Source organism: Scheffersomyces amazonensis, assembly GCF_036850825.1.
Source record: "Scheffersomyces amazonensis strain UFMG-HMD-26.3 chromosome Unknown RJT21scaffold_4, whole genome shotgun sequence".
In the NCBI taxonomy this organism is placed as follows: Eukaryota; Fungi; Ascomycota; class Pichiomycetes; order Serinales; family Debaryomycetaceae; genus Scheffersomyces; species Scheffersomyces amazonensis.
Genome location: NW_027042744.1, coordinates 194,643 through 218,333, shown reverse-complemented (window position 1 = coordinate 218,333; position 23,691 = coordinate 194,643). Strand labels below are relative to the sequence as shown.

General features: G+C 32.0%; 13 protein-coding genes across 13 annotated transcripts; 4 read left to right on the top strand and 9 right to left on the bottom strand. All coding sequences in view use genetic code 12, as the record gives it.

Moving 5' to 3' along the window:
• Nucleotides 1-3: 3 nt before the first annotated feature.
• RJT21DRAFT_86699 (uncharacterized protein) lies at nucleotides 4-963 on the bottom strand (the record flags this gene model as incomplete). Its single annotated transcript, XM_064885486.1, has 1 exon — nucleotides 4-963. One exon carries the CDS (start codon nucleotides 961-963, stop codon nucleotides 4-6), a length of 960 nt encoding a protein of 319 aa, XP_064737600.1.
• Nucleotides 964-1,333: 370 nt separating this feature from the next.
• RJT21DRAFT_114443 (uncharacterized protein) lies at nucleotides 1,334-1,858 on the bottom strand (the record flags this gene model as incomplete). The annotated part of the gene is made up of 1 exon (XM_064880247.1): nucleotides 1,334-1,858. One exon carries the CDS (start codon nucleotides 1,856-1,858, stop codon nucleotides 1,334-1,336), a length of 525 nt encoding a protein of 174 aa, XP_064737599.1.
• Nucleotides 1,859-4,427: 2,569 nt separating this feature from the next.
• Nucleotides 4,428-5,888, bottom strand: CAT1 (catalase A; the record flags this gene model as incomplete). Its single annotated transcript, XM_064885458.1, has 1 exon — nucleotides 4,428-5,888. One exon carries the CDS (start codon nucleotides 5,886-5,888, stop codon nucleotides 4,428-4,430), a length of 1,461 nt encoding a protein of 486 aa, XP_064737598.1.
• Nucleotides 5,889-7,365: 1,477 nt separating this feature from the next.
• On the bottom strand, nucleotides 7,366-8,905 carry RJT21DRAFT_38662 (decapping nuclease). Its single transcript, XM_064884403.1, has one exon. It carries the CDS (start codon nucleotides 8,775-8,777, stop codon nucleotides 7,581-7,583), a length of 1,197 nt encoding a protein of 398 aa, XP_064737597.1. The 5' UTR covers nucleotides 8,778-8,905; the 3' UTR covers nucleotides 7,366-7,580.
• A 56-nt stretch (nucleotides 8,906-8,961) lies between these two features.
• Nucleotides 8,962-9,575, top strand: MRPL19 (mitochondrial 54S ribosomal protein uL11m). Its single transcript, XM_064881888.1, has one exon. The coding sequence runs from the start codon at nucleotides 8,998-9,000 to the stop codon at nucleotides 9,427-9,429; it is 432 nt and encodes a 143-aa protein (XP_064737596.1). The 5' UTR covers nucleotides 8,962-8,997; the 3' UTR covers nucleotides 9,430-9,575.
• On the bottom strand, nucleotides 9,576-12,703 carry NPR1 (serine/threonine protein kinase). Its single transcript, XM_064881887.1, has one exon. The coding sequence runs from the start codon at nucleotides 12,393-12,395 to the stop codon at nucleotides 9,867-9,869; it is 2,529 nt and encodes an 842-aa protein (XP_064737595.1). The 5' UTR covers nucleotides 12,396-12,703; the 3' UTR covers nucleotides 9,576-9,866.
• Nucleotides 12,704-13,993: 1,290 nt separating this feature from the next.
• RJT21DRAFT_5119 (putative oxidoreductase) lies at nucleotides 13,994-15,385 on the bottom strand (the record flags this gene model as incomplete). The annotated part of the gene is made up of 1 exon (XM_064884880.1): nucleotides 13,994-15,385. The coding sequence occupies one exon, from the start codon at nucleotides 15,383-15,385 to the stop codon at nucleotides 13,994-13,996; it is 1,392 nt and encodes a 463-aa protein (XP_064737594.1).
• A 199-nt stretch (nucleotides 15,386-15,584) lies between these two features.
• Nucleotides 15,585-17,163, top strand: RJT21DRAFT_106757 (WD40 repeat domain-containing protein; the record flags this gene model as incomplete). The annotated part of the gene is made up of 1 exon (XM_064879835.1): nucleotides 15,585-17,163. Exon 1 carries the CDS (start codon nucleotides 15,613-15,615, stop codon nucleotides 17,161-17,163), a length of 1,551 nt encoding a protein of 516 aa, XP_064737593.1. The 5' UTR covers nucleotides 15,585-15,612.
• RJT21DRAFT_120887 (SNUT3/LISCH7 family protein) lies at nucleotides 17,156-18,052 on the bottom strand. The gene has a single exon (XM_064881886.1). The coding sequence runs from the start codon at nucleotides 17,881-17,883 to the stop codon at nucleotides 17,230-17,232; it is 654 nt and encodes a 217-aa protein (XP_064737592.1). The 5' UTR covers nucleotides 17,884-18,052; the 3' UTR covers nucleotides 17,156-17,229.
• NOP6 (Nop6p) lies at nucleotides 18,053-18,995 on the top strand. The gene has a single exon (XM_064881885.1). It carries the CDS (start codon nucleotides 18,149-18,151, stop codon nucleotides 18,851-18,853), a length of 705 nt encoding a protein of 234 aa, XP_064737591.1. The 5' UTR covers nucleotides 18,053-18,148; the 3' UTR covers nucleotides 18,854-18,995.
• RAC1 (Rho family GTPase) lies at nucleotides 18,996-20,133 on the bottom strand. The gene has a single exon (XM_064881884.1). It carries the CDS (start codon nucleotides 19,818-19,820, stop codon nucleotides 19,155-19,157), a length of 666 nt encoding a protein of 221 aa, XP_064737590.1. The 5' UTR covers nucleotides 19,821-20,133; the 3' UTR covers nucleotides 18,996-19,154.
• Nucleotides 20,134-20,915: 782 nt separating this feature from the next.
• Nucleotides 20,916-22,573, top strand: RJT21DRAFT_120883 (uncharacterized protein). The gene has a single exon (XM_064881883.1). It carries the CDS (start codon nucleotides 21,275-21,277, stop codon nucleotides 22,502-22,504), a length of 1,230 nt encoding a protein of 409 aa, XP_064737589.1. The 5' UTR covers nucleotides 20,916-21,274; the 3' UTR covers nucleotides 22,505-22,573.
• On the bottom strand, nucleotides 22,574-23,635 carry RJT21DRAFT_120882 (TFIIH complex serine/threonine-protein kinase subunit). Its single transcript, XM_064881882.1, has one exon. The coding sequence runs from the start codon at nucleotides 23,602-23,604 to the stop codon at nucleotides 22,585-22,587; it is 1,020 nt and encodes a 339-aa protein (XP_064737588.1). The 5' UTR covers nucleotides 23,605-23,635; the 3' UTR covers nucleotides 22,574-22,584.
• Nucleotides 23,636-23,691: the final 56 nt, after the last annotated feature.

Here is a 23,691-nt window from a genome sequence, read left to right as displayed (position 1 = left end):
TTATTAATTGTCATCACTGGTGTATCCACCAACAAAAGTAGTAAGCTTATTTAGCTTTTCTCTTTGAAATTGTTTAGCTCTTATTTGAGATAAGGTTTTCAATGTCGAAGCATTGAAAGTTAGTTTGTTTTGAGGTGCTGCTTCGATAGCTTTCTGTTTTGATTCTAATTCATCATTTACATCCTGTTCATCAGGTTCTTCAACCACAATATGTGACGAATCTTTAACCGTATCCTCAATTTCAACTTTTCTTCTCTTTTTTTCGTTTTCTTCAACTGATTGTAAGAGATTCTTGACTGTGTTAATAGCAATTTCTTCAAGTCTCCTTTTTTCTTCTCTTTGAGCATGAGGATTAGGATCTTCATTTGCCCATCTAATATACAAAACTTCATTTCCATTATCTAAAGCTTGATTATTCATTGCTTCTTTAACAAATTGTGCAGTTGATTCTAATTTGAAGGTAATAAATGCACATGATTTATTATAGAGAACTCTAATCTTTTCAATATCTCCAAATTGTTGGAAATTCTTTGTAATTCGATTTTCCATATCATCTTTCATATGTAATCCACCAACATATAATGTTCGATTAACTTTATTAAATGATCCTACACCATCCATATCTTCTCTATAATCTGCCGTTTTATCTCTACCAAAACAATCTTGAGTTGAAATATAAGAATCTAATTCCGTCGGTATACGATGAAAATAAGGACATTTCTTACCACGATAACAACAACCACGAGAAAAGAATAAACAAATAGGACTCCCTATTTTTGCCAAAGTATACCCTGTATCTTTCTTTATATTAACTTTAAATTTCAGTTGAATATGATTTCGTTTTGATGAATCACCTCCTGACCATTTTAAAAACCATATATTAAATGAAGTTCCTGTTTGAGGAGGCTTATCATCATCTGGAATAGAATCTGGATCAACTTGTAGACGGGCTGGTCTATTCATTAAATCATTAGCATTTACTAAGTCTCCTGTACCAGCCATAGTTTTTACAATTATATTATTATAGTACTAATCTTCTAAGTGATTCGTTTCGATTCGATAGTATTGTCTTAGGGATGATTTTATGTCTATCATTTATTTGTAAAACTTTATACGCAGGAATTTGCTGCAAATTTTTGAACTGCAATAAATCTATAAATTACTTCACCAATAACTTTTCATGAATTTTTATATCTAAAAGAACTAAATAAATACTTATATAATAAGAAATATAGAAAGGAATAAGATGCTAATATATAGACTTTAGCTAGATAATATCAAAATAATAGCAATAATAAATAAAAGTAGAAAGAACTAGACTCGTCTAAAATTCTTATAAAGCACCTAATAACACAGAAAAACCAACAAGAGCAGCAACACCAACAGATGCTTTCCAAGAAGAGCCACCAATGGCACCTGCCAATGGAGCATTAATAGCAGCAGCTGCTGCTGAAGAAGTGGAAGTCAGAGCTGACCCAGATTCTGATCCAGATTCTGATTCAGAAGCAGAATTGGCTGAAGCAGCAGATTCAATACCAGAAGAAAGACTACTAATCAAATTTGATGCAGCAGAGGTAACACTTGAATCAGCACTGGAATGGTCAAGAAGTCCAGTGGCAACAGAGTGAGCATCAGAAGCACCAGCACCAACGGCTGAAGTAGCATCACCAAATACTGAAGTAGCACCAGTGGCACCAGCATGGATGATAGAATCAGCACCAGAAGTTGCAACACCTAAAACAGAGTCAGCACCAGCGGTGGCAACACCAAATACAGAAGCAGCACCAGCGGTGGCGGTGTTCAAAGCACCACCAACAGCACTAGCAGCCACACCTAAAGCAGAACCAACATCAGCCATGATTTAATATTTGATAGATAGTTTAATTATTAGAATATATAGTTGTTAACACAAGAAAACAAAACTAAAGTAATAAAAATTAATAAAAATTAATAGTCCAAAATTTGAAAACTAGCGGGGATTATGGCCTTTTATAAGAAAATGTAAATCAATGTATTTCACAGTTTTAAAGCCTATTCCAAATTGGAAAGATCAAGAGATGGTAACAAAACAGAAAAATAAATTCAAATGAATCTTAAAAGGGTAAAAAAGGGTAAACAGGTGGCAGAGCAAATACACACCACACTTTACAAAAGAATTGAGTTCGACAATAAAGAATAATTAAATTAAACTAAAACTAGATGTAGGCACAGATGAAATTCAGGAACAAATAGCTTTGTCCAAATTTGTTCGTGTTCGTGTTCAATTGTTTTCGAGACGACATACCAATTGAGTTTATAGTTCTATTCCTTAACAAGGCAATTACATCAGAAATAGAGGAGATTGAAACAAAAGTTAATTGAATGCTTGTGAGACATTCTCTGAGGCAGTGATGGTAGCGATCGGCCTGTCACTCACGCAAGTTTACTCACCGTGCACACTACACAATAAGCGCACTCAACTATTTTTCCCTACAAAGTAAACATGGCATCGCATTGCCTGGAGCACAAAAGAGCATAAAGAAGAAAAAGAAAAGAGAAAGCCTATTGAATAATTTTAAAGCTCATAAGGGTATCAGTTGGTTATTTTTAGTAAAGGGGGATACAAGCTGTGATTGGCTTAAAATTAACCTAAACACGTTGGCTGTGTTTTATTTCAATCAATTCCCTTTGTTAACAATTCAAAAGTGTGTACTAGTCAGTGATTACTGCATAGAAAGAGGCTAAGTATGGTTTGGTCTTAGTGCCGTTAGCATAAGAATGTGAAACTTACTTCTAGAATGTCAAAATTGAAATATGTGGAGATGGAATGTGAAGATTCTCAGCAATTTTGTAGCTAAGAAACGCGTAAATACGTTTAATCATTTGGAAATTAGTTATCTCAGTTGAAACAAACTGGATTGAGTTCAATTAAGTTGTAACATTCACTTGGACCCTATGTTCATTAGATCGAATCAAAAATTCTTACTAAAAATAAAAAATCGTAGTTATGCTGCGGGATAAATGGTCCAGACTGAATTTTTCAGAGCGTTTTACCTAATTAAGAATATTATCGTTTCAGCAATTACTGAAAAAAAGTCTACTGTGAGTGAGGTACACATAAAATCCCTCTCATACAATTTAGCATTAGAAGAATCTGAACTTACCGCTTATATAAGAACTTTATATTTGTGTTATTAACTGACTTATAAGAAAAGTATGTTTCTCAACATTCATTTTATTCTTATCCTTACGATCCGAGTAAATCTCTGTAAACAAAATTTTATCTAATTTGCAGCACTTATTAGGCATCTACACTTCAACCTAATCGAGATATATTACTTATTATGATGGCTTTAATCTATTCATTTGAGTCTACTTCAGGACGTTCAATATGTAAGTGATAGTACTGTTACGTACAGAATTCTTTGATTTAGCTCATAGAATGTGTATTGTATATCTCAAAGCATTAGAGTCTACAGTATAACAAAGGCTTTGACGAAAGCTCCAACCGTTAAATATGCATTCGAACTTCTTCATAATTAGATATAATTTGCTTTGTCTCAAATCATGAACTGATTTGATTTGTACAATTATTGGAGGGCCGATTTTGAAAGCTTGGAGAAAAGCGCATTGGGTTTTTACAATTGCCGCCAGGCTCTTCCTAATCGGGTAATTGGATCCGTCGACTCATTAAATTTTTCTAATCGCTAGATGAACTTTTTATATAAATCTGTAAGCATCTCTTTCTTATTTATTTAATCTTATTCAGCATTTATACAAACATTCATATAATTATATAACAGCTATGTGCGGACAAACATCTACTACTACCACTTCTACAGTATCAACTGCTTCTTCATCATCAAAATCTGGAAATTGTTGCGGTTCAGCTTGCAAATGCGGTTCAGGATGTTCTTGTGCTTCATGTAATACTACCAAGTTATAAGTACATTGATTTATTAACATGAATGTATATATATGAGAAATGAATATGAAACTAATGTTATCTACAAAAAGTAATAACAGAACCAGAATTAATTATTAAAGGGTTTACAGGGCTAGATGAAATTTATAGTAATACAATGATACAATAATTCAACTTCACAACGAAGTACAAGAATTAGAGATCCTTCTATTGTCTCCCACTCAAATTATACTTATACTTATATATAGTAATAACTTTGTAGCTCATCCTAATGAAAATTATTTATATATTGGAAACTTTTCTTTGGATGTAGATAACATCTATTCGTAGATCGCCCAATTTGGCAATTTTTAATGCGGAGTACATATGCAGTAATACAAAGATAATTATTCATTTTTAATATAGTTCAACTATATATATCAGATCATATCAAGGAGAAGAAAGAGTAGAAAACAAATATTATATAATAAGCAATCACTAAGGATTCATTAGAAGGAAAAAATTAAAATGGTAGTGAAGAAATTTATTTTCTTGGAGATAATTCCAAAGTTTCCTTTCTGATGGCAGCACCTAATTCTGGATGAACTTTAGTGAAATATTCAAAAACTCTATCTTGAATAGAAGCATCAGCAGCAGAAACATGCACAGCAACATTATGAGCCAAATGAGCTTGTTGGTTTGGATATTTCTTCAAGACATTATATAAAGCAGTAGCTTGTTTCCATTCATCATCAGTAGCCTTCCAGTGGAATGGAGTAGCAGCACCATGCCAAACTTCTTGATCTTCTTGAAGAGCATATTCTCTGAATTCAATTGGGTTAGAAGTAGCCAAGTAATTTGGAGTAGCCCCTAAATTACCATTGACATTCATAGCACCGTCTCTCATGTGAGGGTTATAGACTCTACCAGTAACTGGACAATTAACAGGAATTTGAGTGTAGTTAGCGCCTAATCTGTGTCTGTGAGTATCAGAATAAGAGAACAATCTAGATTGCAATACTGGATCAGCAGATGGTTCCATGTATGGGACAGTATGAGCTGGGGAGAAAGCAGCTTGTTCAACTTCAGCAAAATAATTCTTTGGGTTTTCATTAAGGGTAAATTTACCAAATCTTCTTAATGGGTAATCACCATGTGGCCAGACTTTAGTTAAATCGAAAACTGAGAATGGAGCAGCTTTAGCTTGTTCAGCAGTCATAGTTTGAACATAGGCAGTCCATGATGGGAAGTTACCAGCAGCAATATTCTTGAATAAATCTTCTTGAGCATAATCTGGGTTAGAACCAGCTAAAGCACCAGCTTCTTCATTATTTAAAGTCTTAATACCTTGGTCACTAATGAAATGAACTTGAACGTAATGCCATTCACCCTTCTTGTTAGACCATTTATAAGTGTGACCAGAATAACCATTCATTTCACGGTATGAAGCTGGAGTACCACGATCAGAGAATAAAATTGAAACTTGGTGGACAGATTCAGGGTTAGAAGTTAAATAATCCCAAAACATATTAGCATCCTTTAAGTGAGTTTCTGGATTTCTCTTTTGGGTGTGAATAAAATGAGGAAACTTTGATGGATCTCTAATGAAGAAAACTGGGGTATTATTATAGACTAAATCTAAATTACCTTCTTCAGTATAGAATTTAGTAGCAAAACCTCTTGGATCTCTTGCAGTATCAGCAGAACCAGCTTCACCACCAACAGTTGAGAATCTAGTAAAAATTCTGGTCTTCTTACCAACAGTATCTAAAAAGGCAGAACCAACAATATCAGTGATATCATCAGTAACTTCAAAGACACCATAAGCACCTGAACCTTTAGCATGAACAACTCTTTCAGGAATTCTTTCTCTATCAAAATGAGCTAAAGAATCAATTAAATTAAAATCTTGTAATAATAAAGGACCATGTTGACCTACTCTTTGAGTAGCAAAAGGTTCTGGGATTGGTTGACCGTTTGAGTTAGTAAATTGAGGAGGAGCCATTGTGAAGTAAATAGTTCAACTACAATTATAATAATGGAATAATATTAAAATAAAAAAGAGAAATTAATTAAAAATCTATCAATTGATTTTATAAACGGGGAATACATATATATTTATGCAATATAGATGATGATAAATTCAAATTTATCAGATTAGTGTGAAATTTTGTATGGAGTCGAGACAAAAAAATAGAAATAGTAAGCAGAAAATGTCTGATTTAACGCATAAATTTGCTAGGGGGTGGTAAAGGGACGAGGAAAGATAGAGAGGGGGGAAATGTGATATGTGTGATGCCAATTTATGTAGTGCAGCATGGATGCATGAATGGTTAGTAAAGCCAGTCCTGTTATTGGGTCTAACTAATTGAACCTCGGGATAAAATATCCGCGTAGAGAATCTGAACATTTTTTTTGCTTAGGCCACACTTATCCGAAAAGCTTAAAGTTCCGACATTTTGTCTGATGCTTTTTAGCTGAATAATCATTTGGACATTTCTAGACCACACATTCGATTGATAATCATTAGCAATTTAATTCAACTAAAGGCTCGCTTACATCATTTGCTATATTTTTATAATTTGATATTATTCCTATTGTAAAGACTATAGTTCACTTTATTCAATTATCTTCTTGACCCCCTTCATATCTGATAGAATCAGTGTGAATTTCAGTCATTGACTATCTAAGTATTCTATCTTCATATGCTTATTGCAAATATAGTACTGTGTATAAAGTTATCAGATTCTTTTTTTCTATGTGGCTTACATAAACCCAGACCCCAGACACTTGTTGATCAGACAGTTTCTTTCTCCACGTAACTACCCAAATTAGGAAATATACTTGAGATACTACCATCGTTTACCCATGACGGAAACTGTTGTTAACTTACAATTGCTATTACCATGATTTGTTCATTACCTTTGTGTAAATAACGTCAAGTTAGGTATCCGATAACTGCGCTACTAATATATTAAAGCTGCTTAGTTTAAATGTAAACAACATTAGAATACAATGGCACTTTCAATATTTACCCCGTAATTCTACTAAGATTTAGACAGAAAAACTTCTATGAGCACGTATGGTCTAGAGCAATTGAAAATAAACGTAATCAATTTTGTATGTTCTATTATTGTGCCCCTATTATCAATTTTCCTTCACATAGATCGTGGGTTATCAGTGTTTAACTACTATGGGTTGGTTGCGTTACATACTTGCGCTGTTGCAAAAATTCGATCAAGATTTTTAAACATATTCTATGCATAATCCCCCAATAGTTTTCATCTAGATCAATCTTCTAATTATTAATATTGCTTACTCTATATTAAAATTTATATTATACTATACTATTTTTACCCTACCTTTTCTTCGAATGGACAGTAAAAGTCCTAAACCCAACTGAAAATAGGAGAAAATAGACTATTCACCCTCATGATTTCCCCCAACAATCCAAATAGCTCTTTTCTTCTTTCATATTTTTTCTTTTCGCCGTGTTTTCTACTGGCACGGTCCGATAGATTGACATGCTCATCCATATATGGTATATTTTCCTAGACAGAACATTAGCAGTAAGAGGGGAACATTGCTAAGTTAATTAATTCCTGAATCAGACAGAATACTTAACACGAGTTTATAATTGAATCAAATTAATTAAAGTATAGTTTCAAAAATATAGTAAATTAACCCTGTTTTTTTTTCATGAACTCTTCAAACTTTCTCTCCATGCTTTAAATTCCAGTGTCAATATTTCCCCATTTCTTAAACGTTCATTAATGTCGTTTGGTAACTCTCTTATGGTCACTGCTTTCATCAGAGGATTATAATTAAGTCTATAAGCTTTATTTTCATCAACTACCAATTCATTAATCCATTCTAATACAGCACCATACCATCTAATTGCACTCATACAATTTATTGGAGGAGTACCAGAGTTTTCATTCTCATGTAAAGGATTACCCTTTATCAACAATGGAATCTCGTTTGTTTCATAAATTTCAACGGTTCGAAGTATGAATTTATCATCTCTAAACCCATATATAACTCGTTTAATACCCATTAAGAAACATTGACCCCAAGTTCTAAATAGTTTCTTTTCAAAATTTATAACTTGACCATTATTTTCAATTACTTTAGAAGTTTTTAATTCAATATAATGATCTAATACCAGTCCTCCATCATTTACACCTGGTTTATAATCCCATACTCCATCTACTTCTCCAACAAGTATCATCTTAAGGTTTCCTATACCTGATCTAACTACTGATAAATATTGTTCGTAATTATTAACAATTTTCTTATTTCGACGCTCAATTAACTGTCGAGAACAATCGCTCCATGGTTTTGGTAAAGTAGCCAAAGTTTCGAATTTATAACCACTGAATTCACATTTATTTAAATAATCTTGTTTATCAGTAGGTAAATTTAATCTTTCTTGAGATTCTTTATCTTGACGAGAAAGTTCAATATCTGTATCAAGATTTATAAATATTTGTCCATCATATTTAATAATATTTAAATCTAATGAATCTTGAGAATTATAAGGTAATGTTAATAATTTTGTCATTATACCTCTAAAAGTTATTATATTAACTTTTGATTTACTTCCATGTTTTTCTTCATATTTTTGTAAAGCTGTAAGGAATGTTTTATAATTAGGTAAATTTTCTTCTCCCGGTATTTGTTTAAATTTATTAAAACCAGATGATAAATCTATCGTACTATGATTTAAATTCAGATCTGGTAAATAATAATAAGATAATCTTTCTTTATTAACTTTTTCTTCATCATATTCATATTCTCCATCGATATCACGTACAAAACTAAATAATTCTTTGGGTTGCTTCAACGAAGCATTTGGACTTCGAGAATTTAACAGTAATGCCTTAACCTCCATCTTACTCTACACACAGTTATTTAATGCTTCTACTTCCTTACTTACTTCATATAACTCATCTTTGAAATTTCTCGCTACTTTTGGTAGTTAGATATTCCTGCACACAATCACAAGGGAAAGATTTTTTTTAATCACCACCAAAAACTGACTGAAAAATCTTTTGGTGTAACATATCATAGTTAGTAGTGATTATTGATTATTACAACACAATAAGAATACAATGTCTGCTAAAGGAGCATTGGTTAAATTAGTTGTTGGTGCTGGTAAGGCAGCTCCAGCCCCACCCGTTGGTCCTGCATTAGGTTCTAAAGGGGTTAAAGCCATAGATTTCTGTAAAGAATTTAATGCTCGTACTGCTCATTATCAACCGGATGTTCCAATTCCTGTATTGATTAAAGTTAAACCAGATAGAAGTTTTACATTTGAAATGAAGTCCCCTCCTACTTCTTGGTTATTAATGCAAGCTGCTCAAGTTTCTAAGGGAACCGCTAATGCTGGTAAAGAATATGTTGGAGAAATTAGTTTAAAACATGTTTATGAAATTGCGAAGATTAAGAAAACAGATGAAAGACATAAAAATGTAGAATTAAAGGCTATTGTTGGTTCTATATTACTGACAGCCAAAGTAGTAGGAATCAAGGTTATACCTTGAGTCATTTCAGCATCCATTTCTTGCATACTTTATCTTATTCAATCAATTCTGTAAATTAATTTAATCTTAATAACTTGTATATATATATATAAAAACACATACGACAATCACAAATATATAATGGGAATCTTAAGTTTAATATGTAAACGTACAAGTAATATAATGCTGGTGTATAAAACTAAAAATAGAAAAATAGTAAGGCAAAGTAAAACAATAAAAGAAGTAAGTACTATAACGAACGTTTTCAAACTTCCTTTATAAATATAAACAAACATAATAATAGAAATAATAATAATTTAATAATAATTTAATAATATAATAATAGTTAATAATAATTTGTAGTAGCTCTGGTAACCGAGTTCCCTTTTTAAAAAGACCCGTAAGTCCTTTGATATATATAATGCAAGTAGTTTAGAAAATCACTTCAATCACTTCATTCACTTCTTCTTCTTTTCAAATGCGGCAATATGAGCCTTGGATTGATCAACTTGAGTATGTTCATGATCATCACAGTTAAGGACAACAAATGTATTTCCTTCTGGATTATACCTTTCTTCAACAGTACACATATTAACTGAATTTAACCATTCATCATTAAAACATTCATCAATAGATATACGACATGCTGGTGGTAATTCAACCATTTTACCAATTAATGGACGACAATCTTCAGGTAAAGCCAATAATAATCTACCAGCTCCAGTTTCTGAAGATGTATGAGGTTTACCATCAGAATTTGGTGGAGAATCTTTAGCATCTATAACATTAACTTCTTCTTTAATATCTCCCATATTATTTAATGGAGTATTATTAGCTTCATGTTCTTTTTGCTCTTTCAATAATGCAACATCAGCAGGAGTTCTTTTCAACATTTCACTAATAGATACATATTCACCTCTAGTAGCAAATAATTTAAAACTACTATCAGATAATTTTGGAACTTTCCAAGGGAATTTCTTTAACATCATACAACAGTAAATAATAGCAGCAGACCAAACATCTACCGGTCTTGGATCATACTTATTAAATACACAAACTTCTGGTGCTAAATAAGGATCTGATCCTACTATACCTTGAGCTTCAATTAATGTCTTTGTAAATGGATAAGCAAATACAACAGCTGATCCAAAATCAATAATTTTAACAATACCTCTAGCATCAATAACACAATTATCTAATTTTAAATCACGATGAGATAAACCCATAGAATGCAAATAATGAATACCTGATAAAATTTGTTTAAAACAACAATTGATTTCTTCACGAGACATTTTATTAGACATTACTATAGCAAATAAATCAAAATCACAATATTCCATAACTTGATAAATACGTTCATTTTCATAACAAATTTCAACAGTTTCAATAATATTTGGATGCTTTAAAGTTGATCCTATACAATATTCACCAGTAATTTTTTTAGCATAGTCACGTTTAGATTCATTTTGATATTTTGGTCTAAATTCTTTAACTGCAAATACTTTTTTATCAGATAATCTATTAATTAATTTAACTGATCCACCTGCTCCTGCTCCTAAATTTTCTCCTAATTTACTATATCTTTTTGAAAATGGTAATTGTTGTTGAACATTTATAAGTGCCAGAACTGATTGTCTTCGTTCTTGATAATTAATTTTATTTTGTAATACTGATGATGATCTACTTATTGATGCAGATCCTACAGTAAATCCTGTACCTGGAGATTGAGAATAAGAAGCATTTGAAGATGATGCAGTTATAGTTGGACCACCAAATGAAGTAGGAGTACTAGATCCACTTGATGTTGGAATATTAACAGCACTAGCTGATCTTAATGAAGATGATAAATTAGATACGGCAGGAGATTGAGTTGGCATTTGAGATTTTTTAAAGAATCTTTTCAAATTAGCCATTGAATTATGTCTTGATTGAGTAGTAAATGAAACATTTGATTCTGTTGATGAAAGTGATGTTGGAGAGCTTGCAATTGGTTGATCTTGGAATGAATTATTATAGAAAGATCCTAAATCAGTAGATGAAGATTCTTTCTTAGGTTTATTTTTATTAGAAAAGAAATAAGATAATCCTGATTGAGAGCCTGATCTTTGAGATGAACTTAATGAAGCAGCTTGAGCAGCTTGAGCTTGAGCAACTCTTTGTTTAGAAATAACAAATCTTGGTTCAATCGAAGAAACAGAACTAACTTGAGGAGATTGAATATGAATAGACAGAATTGGTTGACCATTTGGTAAATTTGGAATATGAGGTGCAGTTTCTATAAGACTTGAAGAATTTGACATATTTGTATGATTACTTGAAGAAATAAGTGTATTATTAGTTGCATTGGTTGAATTGGTTGAATTAGTAGTATTTAAAGATGAAGATAATTGACTATTTCTTCCTCCAGGAGCACTATAAGGAATAGAAATTGATAAACTTTCTCCTCCATAACCACCAGTTGCAAAGAATGAAGTATGCGAAATTGAATTTGTTCTTACAATTCTTGGACTTGAATTAATTGCTGAAACTTGCTGATGCTGTATTATTTGAGCCAGTTTTTCTTTATTTTGAAAAGCAAAGTTACTATTTGATATGGAATTTGAATATGATCTTGTTTGAGTATGAGGAGAGATTGGTGTAAAGGGTCCAGTTGTTGTTCCAGGTGATGGATCAAATCCATCAATGACTTGAGTTGAATTAGTTGAACTTGCTTGAGTACTATTATTAATGTCTATAGATAATGGAGCTAAATCATCATTTTCTTGTTGTTCAAATGCTAAATCCAGATTATTTTCTGATTTTTCATCAAGTTTATGTAAAGAACTTGATGAATGATTCTTTGATACTAGAGGACTACTAACATTTGAAGTTGATTCTGATAATAATTTTGTTAAAGAACTTATTGGTTGTTTAGAACCATTAGAAATATTGCTGGTAGTTGTGGCAGCAAAAGCCGGTTTTTCCAAATCCATAGTTGCTGTTGCCATTTAAGTAAAACTTAGATATATATTATCTATAGATAATAATAAATGGAGATGTTCAATGAAATTTTTAATTAATAATATATTGAAAATGAATATAGACCATCCAAAATAACTTTTAGATAGACGAAATGAATAAAACTAATATACACTAAGTATAGACAGCCGTATCAAACAAATATATTAAAATGAGTTTAGTATAAATAAAAAATTTGGAATTAGTTTTGAACTTCGAGGTTGAACTTGCCCGAATTGATAAGGAGAAACTGAACAACCGGAATGAGGAAAAAAGCTCACTTTCCCCTAAAAAAAAAATAAGCGTCCAACGATTTAATGAGTAATTTAGAATTAGCGAGAAGCCGGCCGCTAGGGAATATGGGAGCACAAGTGTAAATTCAACCACTAATTCTAGGCAGGGTAAAGTGAATAAATGAGGTTCTGAGAGTTAGACTACAAACCAAAAGAAGGTTTAGATGGCAAATTTAAAGTATTATAGTAATAGAGTATTTATCTTAGCAATATCTATCAGATAGAAGATGAAATCATCAGAGATGATTGTTGAATTATATCCGCGAAGTATTCCCACTAGGAGCAAAATAATGTGTAGCGAGTAGGGACCAGCGAAAATATAAGGTAATAGCTCACTCCACCTTTTTTTCAGCAAGGTTATGTCGGTAACTTCGCGGCCAGAGTCTCACTAACCTAAGAAAAACTGTTAGAAAGGTTGGCAGATCTGTCCCTACGATTTTGAGTTTTTTGCCTCACGTGCTTATCTAGCGCATTTCCCTGTTACGGGACACGGGACATTCCTCCGGAGAAGTGAAAAAGTGCGCAAAATTGAAGGAAATGACGACCGATCATTGGATTAATTCCGTCTAATACTTTAGAGATAGCTGATAAATATTGATAATTATCGATTATCTCAGATAATAAAAATATAATTACTTTGATTCACGTTTCAGTTTTAAAAGACCAGTGATGATGTGATCATAATAAATATAGAGTAAACTTATGTGCCCATCGCCGATAGACAACCAGGCAGATAATTATGTAACGGTCGATACAGCAAGCAAGCAAGCAAAATTACAACCAACTAAGCCAAAGTAACCAAATAAACCAAATAAAAAGAGGAGAACGTAAAGAATGTTCGCTAAGTTAAAGCTGTACAAAAAAGCCTATGTAGATACTTTTTTCTTAGGGGTCATCATCTCATCTTATGGAGAAATCACCAGTTAATTTTCGAGGAGTTACCTTTAATAATATTTTTTTTGATCTATCGCTGACGATCTTTCTATTATTCTTTCCCCTATTTCGCTCGTAACAGGGTCAAAGCCCACAGTATTACGTTGAAAGGTCTCCCCAGACTGATCTTTGAATTATACTTAATATTCAAATCTATTACCATAAGGCAATTCTACAATAACAATATAGATCGGCAAGGATGCAAAATATGTAGCGGTACATGGAGGAGTAAGTTACCGATGTCTTCTCCTAGATTTTCCTTAGGTGCATTCTACTATGCCTGTATGGGAAGTTCACAGCGATAGCGTCTATACAAAGTAAATTCAATTTTTTTGATCTATATTATTACCTTATATACATTACTATTTCTTATTCTTTCTTTTACTACTCTGTGCCTTAGAGGTACTACCAGTTGCTGAAGACCCTGAACTAGATCCAGAACTAGATATATTTTTCCTTTCATTTTCTGACGGGAATAATGGTAAATTATCAGGCACTCTATTAATACCAATTCCAAGTTCATTTCTTAATTTATTAAGTTTAGAGTCCAACTCTTCGGATGATTTAGGTTGGACAGCAAGATCAGCTTTCTTCTTATTTTCCTTTCTCTTTTCTCTTTTCTTTTCTGATGCTGATTTCTGACTATTTCTAACTAAGGCTGATTTTTTTTCTAATTCTTCTATAATCTTTTCTGTCTTATCAAACAATTCTTTTTGCAATTCAAAATCATTATACTCTTTTCTTACTTTAGGATTAATTTTACATTCTTGTATATAATTTCCTCCTTCAATCTTTGGAATAATAGGAGCAAATAATGCAAAATAAAATGATTGAGCTCCTTGTCTGGCACTCTTTAAGAATAAATACCAAATTGGATATAAAATCAAATATAAAAATAAACCCCAAAGTGTTCCCATACTTAATACTCTTCTAGTTGATGGAGTTCTCATAATTCCTGGATTAACAAGATTTATAGTAACATTACATTTCATACCATCTTTCCTTTCATATTCCAGTATTCTCTTTTGATACTCTCTAGCAAATAATCCTAGTAATAATTTAGATGTACCATATATTTTCCAAGGTTGATTTTTAGGATAAGTTTTTGATTTCCATAATAAATCATCAAGATCAACTGTCCCTATAGCTTGGGATGTACAAGTTGCTAACACTACTCTTACATCTCTATCAGGTGGTTGAACTCTTAAGGATGGTCCCAATAATGTTAATAAATGATAATGACTGAAATAATTAATTCCCAATTGTTTTTCAACCCCATCAATAGTAAATTGCCTTTGACGTCCACTAGGTATGGCTTCAGCTGCACAACAAATAACTCCATCTAATCTTCTAGGAGGTTGATTATCTAACCATTTGGTGGCAAATTTTCTCACTGAATATAAGGAATTTAAATCACATTCTTCAGCATAAATCAAAATATTATTAGTCTTTTCTCTTAAATCATTAACAAAATCAACTACCCAAATATCTTCCATAGAACGAACCAAAAGAATAACTTGGGCACCTTTCATGGCCAATTCATAAGCAATATGAGCACCAACTCCAGATGTACCTCCTGTTAATAAATATACTTTACCATGTAAATCTCTTTCCCAAGTATTAGTTGCGCCTCTGAAATAATATTTAATACTTCCGAGTGCCAATGCAAGTGGAGCATAAGTCTTAATATATTCCCAACCAGGAACAGAATCTGTACCTTCAAACAAAGCCGTTGTTAGTATATCTACAGGCATGGTTAATCACTTAACTGCTTAGTTACTTTCTCTACTACCAGCCTTAAGACGTGTAGCGGTGATGCCGAATTAGACGTGAATTTTTCCAGTTCCAAATCGAGCTTTATTTTTCAGAAGTTGCAATTGCGCTCATCGTGAATTTATTTTTTTAGGAGCAAGATGGAAATTTTTCAGGACAACTATAATACCCATAATTATAATTATACCATTATATCATAGTTTAAAGGATGGACGAATCAGTATTCTATATAGCGGAAGGAGATCCCAGTGATAAGAATTCCCAGGAATCATTTGCATCTTCAGGATCTATTCATACTTCTCAACAACATGCATCATTTAGACAAGCTGATTGTCCTAAGAATGGGGCTCTCTTAACAGGATTTGGTCAAGGTCAAAGATTATTTGTAGCATCTGCTAATAAGGCAGTAATTAATGTTTATTCATGGGGTAAAGAAGGGGTTGATCAAAGAATACCGATTCCTGAAGCATTAAGATGTTTAGCAATTATAAATCATCCACAATCTCAAAATGAAAAGTCATCATCACATAAATTATCAACTCCAACTTTTAAAATACCTTGGTTATTAGCAGGAGGTTCAAAATCTGGTAAGCTTTATATATGGGAACTTGCATCAGGCAATTTATTATGTGTTAAGGATGCTCATTATCAAGGTATTAATGCAGTACAATTCTCAAATTGTGGTACATATATTATAACTGCTAGTGAAGATTCAAGATGTATGGTTTGGAAAACCCTTGATTTAATTTCTGTCTATTATAATGATATTGACCATATGAGAAGTGTCAAGCCATATTATTCTATATCCGATAATACTTTATCAATTACTGATATTGCTATTACTCAATCTGGTTTATCAAATGATTTGAAATTGTACACTGTATCTAAAGATAGTACTTTAAGAATTTATGATATTACTACTAAACAATTATTAAGTACTTTTGTATTACCTTTTGCAAGTGAAACATTAGTAGTTGATCCAGCTAATAGAGCTGTATATGTGGGATTATCTAATGGTTTAATTCGTTCAATTCCTTTATATCAAATTAATCCTCATTCTTCAGTATTAGAGAGTGTTGGAGGTAATAAAAAGATTATAACTTTGGATAATGATCCTAATTTGAAATCAAGTTTTATTCATCATCAACAAAGAATCAGTAATGACAATAAGAATAAATCCATTTTACACAAATCTTCTAAACAAGAAGATGATTCAAATAAACCTATATATGTTACTAAATTAGCTATATCTACAGATGGTACTAATTTAGTGTCTGGGGATTCATTAGGAAGAGTATTTATTTCAGATATTGGATCTAAACAAGTTGTCAAATCATTTACACCTTGTAATTCTCCAATTTCATTTGTTCAAGTTAACTCAGTCCCACTTAATGTGAATACCGATACTAAAATAGATAAGAAACATAGATTATTACCACAATTGAAGAGAGTTCTTGTAAACAATGAACAGATAGATCATCAATTGTTTATGGAAATCACCCATATTGATGAAAATTCTGATGAGGAGGAAGATTTTGAACAGTGGTTAATTGCCAAACTGAATGAAGAACTTGAATTCAAGAACCTCTCTAATATCAGATCCACTATTAAGACTGTTTCTAATAACAATAATAGCACCACTGCCAATGATGACGAATTGCAAGACAAATTAGCCAAAGTATCCAAAGCATATACCGAGTTACGCAAAAAGCACGAAGAGTTGATACAAGAACATTCAAGAGTATTAAATAATTTATAGATATTAAATGATCGTATTTAATAATAACAATAATATATATAAATATATATATGTATATTACAATTCTCACCTTCCAGGCGACAAGGGACGATTAAAGCCTTTTGTTCTATTCATATATTGCCGATACTCTGTCTTCTTATCTTTCTTTATAGCTCCACCTTTGGTACCATTGACATGCTTACCCTTAGTAGATCCAAAACCTCTGAACCCCATTAAACTAATCATATTGTCATCCTCTTCTATTTCATCACTTTGTGGTTGTTCATTTATAGTTTCTGAATTATTAATTTCTCGCAGTCTTCTTCTACCCCTTAAATCCTGTTCTTCTTGATGTTCAGGATTATTTATGACATTGTTATATGAAGTATTCAGTAACGGTATATCTTGTGATGATGTATGATCATTCTTGTATAATTTAGACTTCTGAAGCTTATCAAACGATCGATCACTTGATCTATCTCTATAATGTGATTGAGAAGGTTCTACGCTGGGTTCAACAGTACTAACACTATTTGGCAGTCTTGATCTAGACTTCGATCTTGAACCTGATTGAGATTGAGATCGTGATCGTGATCGTGATCGAGAACGTGATCTTGGATTGGTGTGCTTAGATCTCTGGTCCTGTAAAGTAGATAATGATGAAGATGATGAAGATGATAATGGATCCACCGGTTCTCGGTCAGACTTCACATTTATCCGGATCTTCTTTCCCATAACCATGACTGTTTGTATGTATATTATTCTAAGGAGTATACGTAATTCAATTCATTAGATCCATTCAATGAAGGTTTTCCCCTATTTGGTTAAGAAAGGTGATTCTTTATAGCACAGGTATCTGCCATCGCTATTTTTTTACGGGGACAATTTTGTGTAACGGATGAGCATACTTAAAAAAAAATTATTCAATACTGAAAAGTTTACTACTTTTGGGGTCGATTTCTTGCAACATAACAGCAACAGTATATAGAGAGAGACAGAGACCAAAATGTCAGATACAGTGAAGTTAACTAAGAAACAAAGAAAGGCACAGGAGTTCCGTGACAAGAAGACTAAAGAGGAAAGAGAAGAAGCAAAGGAAGAGAAAAAGAAGATAAATGAAGAGAAGAAGGCAGAGTTAAAGAAACAAAGAGAAGAACAAGAACAGGAAAAGAAAAGAAAGAGAGAAGATGAAAAGAAGGTAGAGGCTGAAAATGCTTCTAAAACTGAAGATGGTGAACCTAAAAAGAAGAGAAAGACCAGAAGAGGTAAGAAAGGTAAGGGAGTTAATGAAGGTAGAGGTCCAAGATTTATTTTATTTGTAGGAAATTTACCATTTGATATTCAACAAGCAGAATTAATAAGTCATTTTAAAAATAGTAATCCTGATAGAATTAGAATTAGACAAGATAAGGGAATAGCGTTTCTAGAATTTGATAACGATAGTCAAGAAATTCAAAGTAAAATGGAATTGGCTCTCAAAATGCATCATTCAACTCTTAGAAATAGAAAAATTAATGTTGAATTGACTGTTGGTGGTGGAGGAAATTCTGCTAATAGATTAAGTAAATTGAAAGAAAAGAATGAAAAGTTATTAGAAGAAAGAAAACAAAGAGTTATCGATTCTAAGAAGGCCACTACTACTAAAGCAGCATCTCCATCTCCTTCTCCAGCTGGCAATATCCATCCTTCTCGTGCAGCATTAATACAATAATCAGGTCATGAATGAAGAAGAAAAAAATTGTATAATAGAGTATCAATGGTGTAGATATATATATCACTTTACATAGATTAATGAATAATAGCATGAATTGAATTACAAATATAACATTCGAATAGAAGCTAACCTTAAAAATGGTTAACTCCGTTTATATATAGACATAAATGCATATCTAAAGTAAAATAGGTGAAATAGAATTATTAGGATAGATAATACAAATCATTTACGGAGATAAATTTAGGATTGATAAGAGTCCTTATCTAATCTAGGATAAATGAAAATTGTCAGACATTATTTATAAGATGGTACACTTCTTAGTCTTTCTAGCTTTTTTCTTTGGAGCATGTGAAGATGAAGTATGGGTTGTTTTAGATGTAACTGATTTACGTTTTGTAGTTGTCTCTGATTGGGTAAAGCCCGTTGGGTCTAAAGCTGCCCTTATGGCAAAATCAAATAATTCCTTTACACCAACTTGAGTTGCAGCTGAACATTCTAAATATTTTATGGCTCCAACTTCTTTAGCTAATTTTACCCCTTGTTCATAAGTAATAGGCTTTAAACTCTTTTGAGCCAATTCATCTAAAACGTAAGGTTCATCTCTTAAATCAACTTTAGTTCCTACCAAAATCGTTAAGATATCCTTAGGACAATGATGTAAGATTTCGGGTATCCATTTAGCTTTTATATTTTGAAAAGAATCAGGACCAACTACAGAAAAACATACTAAGAATATATCAGTTTGAGGATAACTTAAAGGTCTTAGTCTATCATATTCAGCTTGACCAGCAGTATCCCATAAACCTAATTTAATTGGTTCACCATCTATCATGACTGTAGCAGTATAATTATCGAAAACAGTTGGAATATAATCATTTGGGAAAGTATTGGTAGTATAACTAATCAAAAGGGAGGTTTTACCAACGTAACCATCACCTAAAGTGATAGCCTTTTTCAGACGCATTGTAATTTATTGAATATTTAAAAGATTTGTATGAATTGAACTTGGAATAAGTAGTGTGACGAACTTTTAACTTGACTTAAGTTTATACACTGACAAAAATGCAAGGAATATCGGGAAACAGATTTAAACTAGAATTATCTAAACAAAAGAAATCGGCTCGTAACAAATATACAAAAAGCGAATGCACAACTTTGAAATATTATTGATTTTTAATTAACCAGTTAATTGAATGAACCTATAGGAATGTGAATATATACAGTTAAACACTGTGGCAAGGACCAATAATTACTATATATATATATATATATATAATTATATGAAATTGAATCTTTTCCAACAGTTGGTTGATAATTTGAAATCTGACTTCTTGCCAATATAATATGGCACAATTCGCAAATAAAATATTTAAAAAAAAAATAAAAAAAAAATAAATAAATATATATAAAAAAAATTAAACTTCAGTCGTGTACTTGAGCAGATTTGCTTAACTAAACGAATACATTATAACATACATGTAAACTAATTTTGCATGTCAACTCACTACCTAAGGCAGTCTCGTCTCGTTTTGTATCGTCTCCGTTATATAGCATGATTATCTGAATAAAAATTATCAATGTATTTCTTTCTTAACCATTAGATTTATCATTGGTTACTTAGTCTTTATCCTCCTTATTTCAGGCTATTTTAAATATTTTGTTATCGGTATTTCATTATATTAGGATTTATAATGCATTGCAGGCTGATACTCTGTTAATCTTGTCCTTTCTAATTTGAACAGAAAATCATATGTCTATATTGTTTTGCTCTTAAGGTAATTACTTGCAGAAACGCTAATGCAAGTGCTAACCTTAACGTATCTATTCTAGGTGTAAATCTCTATTTATTTTTTACCCGTTGTTTGTCTGCTCAAATAGGATATGTTCGAAATACTACTGAACCAGCCATTTGCTTCTTTAATAATTTTAGTGCTTAAAAATATCTGTACTACTTAAAATTTCAAATTTCTAGGTTGAAATTTATTTTAACATTTACTATAAGACTCGCCTCATGGATTTACTAACTATATACTTGACTATCTCCCCATAAGCTAATGATCATCATTTAATACTACCGAATTCTAGCCCCTAATATAGTTGTTAGTCTCTAATTCTTAACCCCTTTGAATTGTTCAGGGCAGCCGTATGCAGGGTTTTCTCTGTAACTCAAAACATTTTTACACTGTGCAGTCTAGTACATCAATACATAGCATTACCTATTCCGGCAAGTATGTAACTCTATGTCAGGTGATGCAGATCGTGTGACTAGCGACACTATTATTATATACAAGCAAATCACAATAATCCCGGGGTATATTTTTCAACCCTATTCCGAAGGTAAACTTTATAACCACAATTTACTCAACAGATACATGAGGATAATTTGTTGACCATTACATTCAACTGACCACCATAGCAATGCTTGCTCGAATAATAAAACCACGAAAACTTTCATGCCACTTCCAATTGGCAAGTAGAAATTACTCTGATTTCAGTCATGTAGTAATTGGTGGTGGAGTAGTGGGTACAGCCATTGCATCTGAACTTCAAAAAGTTTCGGGTAATAGTGTTTTACTTGTTGAAAAAAATCAAGGTTTGGGTTTAGAAACAACTTCAAGAAATTCTGAAGTCATTCATGCAGGTTTATACTATCCTCCAAATTCATTAAAAGCCCAATTATGTATAAAAGGTAAAGAAAAGATTTATCAAGCATGGGATTCAGATCCAAATTTTAAATCTCAAGTTCCTCTTCGCAAATGTGGGAAATGGGTAGTTGCTCAGTCAGAATCAGAAATAGAATATCTTGAGAAATTATCTAAAAATGCTACTGATCTTAAAGTACCAGTATCAATGATATCAGCATCAATGGCTGCTAAAAAGTATCCATTAATAAGAGCAGAGGCAGGTGCATTGGAAAGTCATACCACCGGAATAATTTCAGCCCATGATTTAACTCATTATTATCAATCTGTGTTTGAAATTAATGAAGGAACTGTTTCATTAAATACAACATTAAAGGATATTCAATTTAATCAAGGTGTACCAAACTATACATTAAATTTATTTGATGATGAAAATGGAGAATTTGAAATTCAAGCAGATAATGTAATTAATGCAGCAGGTCTTTATGCTGCTGAAATTTCAAATTTACTTCTTCCTAATAAAATCTCACCTTATTTCGCTAAGGGAACTTACTTTAGTTTCGAACCAGAAACTCCAATAAGCTCATCTAAAATAACTGAAGTATTAATTTATCCTTGTCCTAATCCAAATGCATCCTCTTTAGGAACTCATTTAACGTTTGACTTAGGAGGTCAATTACGTTTTGGCCCTGATTTGGAATGGTTGGACATTGAAAGGGCAGAACAAATAGATTATACACCAAGTTCTGATAACCTTCAAGCAGCATATGAAGCTATCAAAACTTATTTACCATTAATCACTCCTCAAGCATTACACCCTACGTATTCTGGAGTACGTCCAAAGGTTGTTTCTGAAATAGAAAATAAAAAGGCATTTGCTGATTTTATAATTCGCGATGAAAAGAATCAAGGATTCGCAGGATTTGTAAATTTATTAGGAATTGAAAGTCCTGGTTTGACTGCTTCTTGGTCAATTGCCGACTATGTTAGAGATATTTACCACTAGAAGATACATTAATTTTTCATACATTTATATAAAAGTTGTTTGCATTTATATAAAATATTTATAATACATAACCAAATAATCTATAATTTCCTTCTTTTAATTGTACCATCATCTTCATTAGATGGCTTTTTCTTTTCTCTCTTCTGAGGTAATTCATTTGGATTGGTTGCCCTAGGTGCTTCTAAGAAGTAATCATGTAATAATGCCAGAGTCAGATCGCATCTTCTACTTGGATCCAATTGAGTCATTGAGATTAATAAGTCTAGAGCCTTTTCAGTAGCTGCACTAAATCTATTTCTCAACTCTTGTCTTGAAGGTGGAGGATATACTCTTAATGCGTTATATTGAGGAAGATTAGATACATTTGGCCATATTTGCTCAGTTGGAGTTCCTAAAGCTCGGAAGGTTACATCTAATTGATCAATATCATCTTTACCTGGAAGGTAAGGAGTTCTTAACATTAATTCAGCAAATATTATTCCCACAGACCATATATCCACAGCACCTGTATAATGTTTAGCTCCAAACAATAATTCAGGAGCTCTATACCATCTAGTAACTACATTCGATGATAAATCTTCATTTGGATTTCCTAGTGATCTTGCAAGACCAAAATCAGCAATCTTTAATTGACCATCAGGAGCTAATAATAAATTATTAGGCTTTAAATCTCGATGTAATATGAAATTTCTATGACAATGATGAACTCCTCTTAGAGTCATAAGTAACCATGATTTAATATCTGCTGATTTGAAAACTATAGAAGTATCTTTTATTAATACTTCTAAATCACAAGGTAAGAATTCAAGTACCAAATTTAAATTATTACTAGTAGAAAATACATCGATTAATTCAATAACATTAGGATGTTTTAATTCTTGCAAATATTTAACTTCTCGTATAGCAGACATATCTAATCCATCTTTAAATAATCCAGTCTTAATTTCTTTAATAGCAATTTTCCGTTTAGTAGAAATTTGAACTCCTAAATATACTACGGCATAAGTACCTTCCCCTACTTTTCTATCTTTAGAATATTTTAATTGTATCAGTGACGTGGGTGTAGACCTCGGCCTTGACTCCTGAAGTTCTGTAGCCATTTCAATTTCAATAAGTCTCTATCGGTTTACTTATTAAGTACTGTACTCTAACTTATGTCTTGTCTGAGATATCTCATAGATTTTCAA